The 9,486-nt window shown below is 39.6% G+C and overlaps 1 protein-coding gene across 2 annotated transcripts; it reads left to right on the forward strand.

Moving 5' to 3' along the window:
* Positions 1–183: 183 nt before the first annotated feature.
* On the forward strand, positions 184–8,706 carry rnf34a (ring finger protein 34a). 2 transcript variants are annotated; one of them, XM_034091871.1, is made up of 8 exons: positions 184–383; positions 1,194–1,412; positions 2,680–3,066; positions 3,986–4,048; positions 4,651–4,852; positions 5,155–5,184; positions 5,411–5,452; positions 6,241–8,706. In XM_034091871.1, exons 1-8 carry the CDS (start codon positions 378–380, stop codon positions 6,426–6,428), a joined length of 1,137 nt encoding a protein of 378 aa, XP_033947762.1. In that variant the 5' UTR covers positions 184–377; the 3' UTR covers positions 6,429–8,706. The 2 variants fall into 2 exon arrangements, with proteins under 2 accessions (XP_033947762.1, XP_033947764.1); XM_034091873.1 differs by lacking the exon at positions 5,411–5,452.
* Positions 8,707–9,486: the final 780 nt, after the last annotated feature.

Below are 9,486 nucleotides of genomic sequence, written 5' to 3' on the forward strand. Positions count from 1 at the left end.
ATTGAATCTTTTAAAGTGGGAAAAAATATGAATATATCATATTTTTATAGCAGTTTTTGTGAAGGTGGCATTTTTCAAGGGGCTCTGAAGGGAAGAGGGATGATTAATCTGTTTGTTGACAACAGGAATATCAATGGTGAACATGTATCCCATATGTCTGTAAAGTAGGCTGGACTTCTGTAGACTGTCCATGGAGGGCAGTGAAACAGAGTGGTTGCGCGCAGGCTGCAGAGCTCACACAGAAGAAGCAGCCTGGCCCGGGGCTCGAACATTTCTCTCACACCAAGACGCATTCATGCAATTTAAGAAGTGATGCCTCATATTACAATGTGTTCACCGCCTGCCTCCTCTTCCACGGTAGAAACGCCGGAGCTGCAATGAAGGTGCCGTTTTCCTTTACATAACCTCTGATCCATTTTTAGCTCTGCTTAGACTGAGGCTAGCCGCAGGGAGCTAACGTTAGCTACAGAAGCTTCATGTCACTGACGTTATGTCACCCAGCCTCTGTTAGAAAACGGTCACAAGACAGCAGCTCAGTGACAGCTGCCAAACACCGACCTGACAGGAATGTAAGGCATGCAATTGTTTTGGTAAATGCATTTGTTTTGTTATTCGTATTGCAACGCTAGCGTCAGCTTGGTATCGAAAGTGTTTTAAAATGTAGCTTGCTTGACGTTTTATTGTCTGCCTGTGTTGTGGAATGTTGAGCTTCCTGTCTGACTATTTGTGCTTTAACAGCGTTGTGTTTAGTTATTATTTATAATATGCATCCAAATGAGGCAACTTTACAAAGAATATGGCTTGTTTCAGAGCATAAATCAAGATTAAAAGGCTTTATTGTCACAGTAGCTACAGTGTAGTCAACGCAATGAAAATGTCAGGCTTCTCCTTCAATGCAACATAAAACAATAAAATACATTTAAAAAAAATAGCACAAGAAATAACAGAATATAAATAAAATAGTGCAAGAGAATGTTGCAATTCTCCTATGTTGCAGGATGAGTGAAATATATATGTAAAAATTAATAAGATGAGCTAAAAATAACATGTATAATCAAATACTCCACAGTGAAATTAAATACTGCTTGTTGTAATAATAAATAAGTATGGGAGGTGCAAAGAATCATGCTGTTATGCTCCTATTGATGTCTAAAAGCTGTTTCTGAAATGATGCTGTGTTTTCTGACTGTCAGGCAGGAGCCTCGTCCATGTGGGCTTCATGCTGTGGTTTGCTGAATGAAGTCATGGGTACAGGGGCCGTCAGAGGCCAGCAGCCAGGGTTTGGGGCCGGTGCTGGACCCTTCAGATTTGCCCCCAGTGCGGGATACTCCACATACCCGCCCGCCAGCTCAGGAAGTCCCAGTCTGGTCTGCAAGGCCTGTGGTCAGGCCTTCTCAGTCTTCAGGAGGAAGGTAGGTGTCTTCCAGTACATGTTCACAGCTCTACTTACCTAATTAGAAGGAAAGGTGTTTGTGTAGAAGCAGAGGGAGGTATATGATGAATATTTTAAACAGAAGGACTAACTACCTGCTGTTTTTGGCTGTGGAAATGCATCTAGTTAATAGCACGTAGATAGAGAACATGTTTTGTACACTTGTTTTCTTGTCTACGTTAGTAATAGGTATTTTTAAATATTGTATAGACTAGACTAAAAGTGCCTGTCTAAATATTAGTGTAAAATATTATAGGGAATAGAGCACCTCGATCACCTAAAAAAATTGTTTGCCAAATTGAAAAAATATCATAATTTAATTTACACCCAGAGGCTATTAATTTATAATGAGGAGGCTGTGCCATTCTAACTGATTGCAGAGACAGATGGACACCATGCATGGCTTATGGTCTCATTTTGTCTGAACCCTGTGCTTCACTCGCTCACCATATGAGTCTAATCCCACATCTTGCATTTATTACTGTTTGATGTTTGTCACTTAAAAGAAATGAGCTTCCTCCTGTCTCTGCGCCAGGAGAGGTAGAGCAGATGTGAGTGATTGAAAAATGCAGGAAAGGACTTCTGACATCGAGGTGCTTTCCATTCATTTGTTAAATGTAACATGTTGACATTTGAATAAAAAAGGGTAAATAGAAGCAATTTGCCACACTTTAGGCAAATGTAGGCGTTCCAGATAACATTTTCATGACACATTTATCTCGGCCAAAATATTTGTGATTCATGATTTTATCTCGATAATAATCAAAATATGATTCAAACTCTTGTGCCTCTTAACATAAATGAATCACATTTCATTGTATCACAAATAGGACATCTTTTTTTATTATCCTTTTTAGGGAACAATCATAAAAAGGTCATATTAAATCCTTAGATCCCCCTGCATAGATAAAGGGTAAATAAATAAAAATAGAAATAGCAGCATCGTGAGTCTGTGCTTTTATGCTTGATTATTCTGTATTATAAATTGTGATCAATTTTTTAAATCCTCTTCCATAAAACCAAACAAGACAGCCTTCCAAGTCACACAATTCACAATGATCATGTTAATGAAAATTCTCCTCAATAAAATAATTGTTAGTGTTTTTTGTCACAGATCCAATCATCACATCCCTTTATGTATGTCAAATGTGTTTTTATTCTTTTATGGTTGTGTTTTGACAGTCACTCATTCTAGACATATTGCCTAATTTCCATCATCTTGTTTTTCTCTCTCTGTGTTTCTGCAGTATATTTGCTGTGACTGCAAGAGGAGCTTCTGCTCTCTGTGCTCCGTGCTTCAGGAGAATCTGCGTGTCTGTGCCACATGTAATTTGCTGAAGGCGACAGCGTTTCAGCGTCCGCGGCTCATGCGCCTACGAGTCAGGGACCTGCGTCAGTACTTGCTGCTCCGCAACGTCCCCACGGATACCTGCAGGGAAAAAGAAGACCTGGTGGACTTGGTGCTTTGTCACAGAGGCATTGAGGAAGAGGAGGACCCAGACGCGGCCAGCCTCCTCTCGCGTTCCCTCTACACGCCGACCCCTTCCACCACGCAGTCAGCCTCAGAGCTGTCGGCCTTCGTCGCCTCTCAGGAGGAGCCGCTCAGCAGGAGTGACAGCTCTGACACCAACCAGGTCAGAACTTCTAACCATGTGTGATTTTTAGCAGCAGCACACATTACGGATGTACACAACAATTGTCATTACAATATTGCGTATGACTTGGACAATAGTACAATATTTGCTGATATCACAAAGTCTGCCACAGTACAACTTTTATGTGATTTGATTTCGAGGCCTGCAATAGACACGAGACAAAAGCATTATGTTCCTAACAGAAGTTACAGTTATATCAACTCACAAAAAGCAACACTTTAACAATTCCAATTCTGGGCTCTGTAGGAAGGAGATGCGCTTAAAATTGTGACACAGACGTACCTTGAGAATTTCAAGAGATAAAGGCATATCTTAAATAGATTGATACATCTCAATGTTTTTAACACATCTAGATCAGTGCTTCTCAAAGTGTGGTCCGCGGAAGCCCCCTAGTGGTCCGTGAGTATATTGGTAACATTTCACATTTGAAATAAATAAATAAATACAAGTTTTCTGCACTCTCGCGGAAATATCTCCGCAATGGAGCGAGCTTAAGTTTCACTTTCGATTGCATGATATAGCCCAGTGCACAGAGGAGAGGAGCCTGACAAGTGGTGGAGCCTGACCACCACTTGTTGACATGCCACCAATATAGAAACTAATTGAAATATATTGTTCATCCTTTCATTCTTGCTTTACGACAAGCAAGTTGAAAATTAAATTATCAGGAATATAAAGCAAATAAGAAGAGCCATAACAGGCACTGAAAAGAGAGCTCAGCTCAACTATAAATACTTGGCCTGCTTAGGGAGCAGTACGCATGGAAGCTACGAGACATTGTTGACCCAGGGTATCAATGAGCTGTCTGAAGAGTGTCTAATCCTGATCCTTAGTCATCGGGCTTATTCCCAGTGTGTACTGCAAACTAATGTTTGTTATTGCCTCTGCTGTGTTGCAGGATATAGGTGATGCCACATCTGTGTCTCTCCTCAACTTGGACCCCAGTGAACACAATCCGGAGGTAATCAGTGACTTATACAATTTCCTGGTTTCATTATGAAATCATTCATATGTGAAGTTTTGGAAAGTGCATTTCATTTCTGTTGCTGAATGCGTATAAATAGAAATAACTGATGACACAGCTCTATATGCAGTATATCATTTTGTGTTGAACATTGCCAGGTTAGCAATATAAGGCTTGCAAATAAGATGCTAATGCCTACAATTGCTCAGCTCCATCTGAATAAGCAAACAATGAAACACAAGATTCTATCGCATATAAGAGTTTTTCTAAGCACACTCAAGCATCTTCTGCCCATTCTGCAAAAGAGTGTTTTCTACTCAAAACAAGCAGTAATAAACCCCTTTTTATATTGCATAATCATTTTTAATTACAAGAATTCTCAAGTGGTGGTGCATGCTTGCTATTAAACACAACACAGGATTCCTGGAAGTATAAGCTGTATTTTTATTTAACTCTCATAGTGAATACAATTGTTGTCCCTGTGTACATCTGCAGCCCCGTTCCTCTCTTATGCATGAGGCTAATCTGCCAAGTTTTTAAAGGGAAATCTCAACGCTCAATTCATTTTTCCCCTAATGTCGTGTTTCCTGCTCCTTCAGGTCAGTCCTCAGACGCGGCGTCGGGCCAGAGCGTCACTCTCAGATATCTCCAGCCTGAGGGACATCGAGGGCCTGTCCGTCCGGCAGCTGAAGGAGATCCTCGCCAGGAACTTTGTCAACTTCTCAGGGTGCTGTGAGAAGTGGGAGCTGGTAGAGCGGGTCAACCGACTGTACAGAGAGACGGAGGAGAACAGGAAATCATGTGGGTATTAACTTAGTCTGAGTAAATATTTAGTTTGGCAGTTGTTGGCTTTAACAATGTTATGTTTACATGCATTTACTATTGAATGTATTTACTAGGGTTAGGGTTACCAAATGTCCATTTTAGATAAGCTTCTATATCGAGGTTTTCCAAGAAAGCTTCAAAAGTCAGTCATTATATTTATGTCATCACCCTAAAAAACTTAAAAACACTCTAAATATTTTCGGTAAAGCCTGTGTATTGACAGAATATAAGATGTTTTAATAAGTCGCAATACTAATTTAAAATGATTTCTCTTGCAGTGGAAAATGTGAGCAGTACAGAAACCACAGGTAAGCTGTCACTCAACTGTGTGCACTCTCCTAAATGTCAGCATTGGAAACCACATCCTGTTTTTAACCACAAAAACCCAATATCTCTGCTCCTTAAGACAATATGATATACTGTCGCTAAAAATAATAATAATTAACTTCACAAGCGGAGTCATTTAAATGCATTTTTCTCAATCAGAATCATAATGAAATGTCTCTTGCTTGCTTTACTCCTATCACTCTTAAGTGGTGGCCTTTCCCCCTCCTATCTGCAACGGGGCCGTCGGAGGTAAGGCTTATGCCACTGTTGCCATGGTCACATGCACCACCTGTGACTCACCACCACATCTGTATTCACTGTGAACCGATTATCATTCGTTATCCCACTTTCATCTTTGTGTAATCCCCATGTGTCCTCCCTATGTGTCCTCCCTGTGTGTGAATGACATTTAATGTGAGAGTTTCTTTATAAAGGATGGAAATCATTGATCGCACAGGTTCATCGATCCACCATGATCATGCTATCATCCATTCATGTGCTTGGATGTGTGAAGCAAGTCATTCTGAGGAAGTGTAGTCTATTAGCCGTGTAAACCCACTCTCTTAGCAGCAGGCTACCAGTTATAAAGACTGTATGGTCGTCATAGAAACACCTTGACATATTGCTATTACGGGCATTGACATTTTTGAGTAGATTGTGAGCATGACCTCACCAAGATAAGGCACTCTGGGTAAGATGAGCCGTTTATGAAGCTGCTGAGTATGTTGCTGCACCTTCTTCACTCCTCAGTGCATGATATATCACTCTGTTATTTCATCGCTGTGTTAGGAGGAAAACTTCCATTAAATGACCATTTGCATATCATTTACTCACCCTGTGTTACTTAGTATTCTTGAAGAAAATGGTGAACAAAGATTACAAAATAACAGACTGAAGGACAAAATAATTCAAATTACTCTTCTCCATTTTGTTTATTCTTTGTTCAACATGGAGACATGTGATCATCTTGTGGGTGACTTACTCCTTTTTAAAACAGTTTCCTCACACTTCCTTTCACCGCTCCGTTTCTCCTCCAGACGGTGAGAAGGCTCCGCTGACGGTCCAGGATGACAACCTCTGCAGGATCTGCATGGACGCTGTGATCGACTGCGTCCTCCTGGAGTGCGGTCACATGGTCACCTGCACCAAGTGCGGCAAGAGGATGAACGAGTGCCCGATCTGCAGGCAGTACGTCGTGAGGGCCGTGCACGTCTTCAAGTCCTAATGCACCTCTGCAGGTCTCAGACTTTGTGTGTTTTGAAGTGGGGGTTGTATGAGATGCTAACTCAATAACATACTGTGTTATTGTGTGACTTTGGTAGGTTCAAATTCTCCAATTGTGGCAGTGATAGACCAGCAACTCTGGTGTTCTGTGAGGTAGAATTACATTTTTCTTTCAATGGAGTCTGGTGGCCTTGAATGGAGGAGATATGAGAGAGACAAGGGCTGGAGATCCTCTTGGGAGCGAGCCATCTCACAGCAAGGTAAAGTGGTGAAAATATTCTAAATATAGCGTTCACTTCAACTGATTTGGATTATTCTTTAAGTGGCTGAAGTATGTTTTGCTGCTGCTTTGTCCACAATAGTAATTTGCTCCAGGGCTGCTACTCCAAACTGTGGAGGCCAGATGCCAGGCGCTCTAAGTAATACTGAACACTCGCTTTGGAAGTATCTCATATAACCCCACTTTAAAACATCCACCTTTAAATCAACCATGCAGCTCATAACTTTGAATCCGCAAAATAGTTATTTTGTGGGTGTTCCCACGTTTGTATTCCCTTAAAAGTCTCACACTATTTGCACATTGAAATATTGTGAGAAATGTGTTTTTATTAATAACTTGAATTCAGTTTCAGTCATTCCTCAAGTAAACATATCGATAATCTGTGTTCATTCCTAAGTGTCTGTTTGGCTTTTCTTACAGTTTCTCAAAGCAAAGAATGTGTGGCACTCAGCCACTTGTAGTCCTGTCTAACACAACGCATCACCCTCAGATCTGCCTATAAGCTGTAGCTTCGTTACGACTGCTGCACGTCAATACATATCATAGAAACACCGAGGACAGAAGCAAACTGAACCTCACCACAGGACAGAGGGTGAGTGAACAAGGTGCCAAATAATGGGTGGTACTCTATGCTTGTCACCCATTTCCTCCCCCCTCCACTGTGTGGGTGTTGGCATGTGCGGATGTTGATTTTTCAGCACTTTGTTCACACTGTGTTAATGCACCACCGCTCACAACAGACTCTAAACTATGACCAATAACAATGGCTGAAGTAACATGTGTACTGATTCTTGGAAACCTTGTGGGATGAAGTTTAAAGGCTACTTAATGTGTTTGTTTGTCAGTTGAAAAAAATATGAAATTAGAAATAACTGAGCTTGTTTTTTCTTTTGAAGTAAAACCTAGTGTTACTCTAGAAATGAGCAAGTGCTATGCGGTCTTGACTGATGAAATCAATGCATTATTAATTATATTGAATTATTATTGTTTTAGAGGTGCAGAATAATGCACTTAGCGCTGCAACTAGTGGTTCATATGTCTGCCTATTATTTTCTTGATTAATTGTTTGGGCTTTTAAAATGTCAGAAAATTATTGTGTTGGACTCACACAATAGAATGTCTTATTGTGTGAGTCCAAAACCCAAATATATTAAGTTTAATATGGGATAAAACTGAGGAATGCAGTAAATCTCCATATTTAAGAAGCTAAAAATCCATAATGGCATGCAAAAATTACTTTTACCATTAGTCAAACAAAGTCTCTTACGGAAATAGCTAACCTCGGCTGTAGCTTCTGTCTCAGCAGCTTTTTAGTTGAAAGACAAAAACCGGTGCTAACTCCTCCAACCATCTTCCTGTTTCCAGCTGAACTGTGGGTGTGAAACAGAATGTTTGTTATTTTTGTTGTTGTACATCGTTTGGAGTGGAATGAAGTGCTTTTTAGTTTTTTTTTCTCATATAGGAGAAATGTATTGAACTAACTCTTCAAAGATATAGCTCCAAGTTTACTGACAACTGTGGTATAGAAAGTATATACAAAATAATGACTTGCTAATGTATATTTGCATATAATGATCCATATGAGATGTAAATATCTATTTTTTCCATTTGATTTGAACAGTGTAATATCAGATTATTGAAATGTCCCTGGGGTTGGGTTTATTATATCAGAGGAACGTTTTTCTGTCAAGTGGTTTGAAATGTGTTTAATCTGCATAGCTTGAATTATCTGTCCCTCTTAAACCAGAGCATGATGAGAACCGTATGACGCTGGTTATGTTATTCGCCATCTTCTCCCCCTCTACTCCTGCACATTTTAGAAGTACCCAGACAAAGTCAACATTGCTGAGTAAAGATGTCCCTAAAATCCTTAGCAGCAGCGGAGCAGGAGCACCTTTCCTTTAGAGAGGGTCGAATAGTGTGCAAGTCTTTGTATTTGGGGATGTTGAACTTTTTATTTTGGTAATTAAAGATTTTAATTAAAGCCTGTTTTTGTATACTCGTGCATCACCGACAGTTTCCCTTTAACTATCTTAGATAAAATATGAATTGCTGAAATAATTAAATGAATTCATCAACACACACAAATAATTACATTTTGATAATTGAGTAATAATTTGAAGTTGTTTAAGGCAAAACCACCAAATATTTAATGGTTTTGGCTTGTCAAATTGAAGGTGTTCTAAAAATATTTATCAAGCATTACCACCTGAAGATGGTGCTATGTTTAAGGGTACTTTACGAGATCCAAATGATTACAGATTGTCCTGTCGGGGCGAGAATCGCTTAAAACGTAATTAAAAGACCATCCATCCTGTAATCTAGAGACATTTTAAACAAACCAGGACAACAATGGATGCATCACCAAAGTATGTAACATTTAATTATTTGGGGAGCAGGAATATATTTACAAAATGATATAAAATGTATGTCAGATATATGCATCATTCTGGAACAAAGCAGTGTACTGACAGACCTTTTGGTTATGCATTTTCAGAGAGATGTATTCTGAGCCTCACTAAGCCCCACCTACTGGATCAGGTTGAAATGTGGTACTCTGTATAGTAAAAGAAAACCGATAGAAAATCGTAAGAACCAAAGGACATTTTGCAAACATGTATTCACATAAGTAGTTATAAAGTGTCATATTAATTAAAAATACATAATCAAAAACGTCCCAAAAAAGAGGATTTCCACTTGTATTCAGTGTCTTGATGTTGAGCTTTATTTCTGGGCAGAATTAATGTCGTTTTACATCTAGAAGTTGTTCGGTCCTGCA

Source organism: Pseudochaenichthys georgianus, chromosome 9 (assembly GCF_902827115.2).
Source record: "Pseudochaenichthys georgianus chromosome 9, fPseGeo1.2, whole genome shotgun sequence".
In the NCBI taxonomy this organism is placed as follows: domain Eukaryota; kingdom Metazoa; phylum Chordata; class Actinopteri; order Perciformes; family Channichthyidae; genus Pseudochaenichthys; species Pseudochaenichthys georgianus.

Coding starts and splice junctions, on each gene's coding strand:
- rnf34a (XM_034091871.1), top strand. Junction 1,413..2,679: donor TCTCAGTCTTCAGGAGGAAG/GTAGGTGTCTTC, acceptor GTGTTTCTGCAG/TATATTTGCTGTGACTGCAA. Junction 3,067..3,985: donor ACAGCTCTGACACCAACCAG/GTCAGAACTTCT, acceptor GCTGTGTTGCAG/GATATAGGTGATGCCACATC.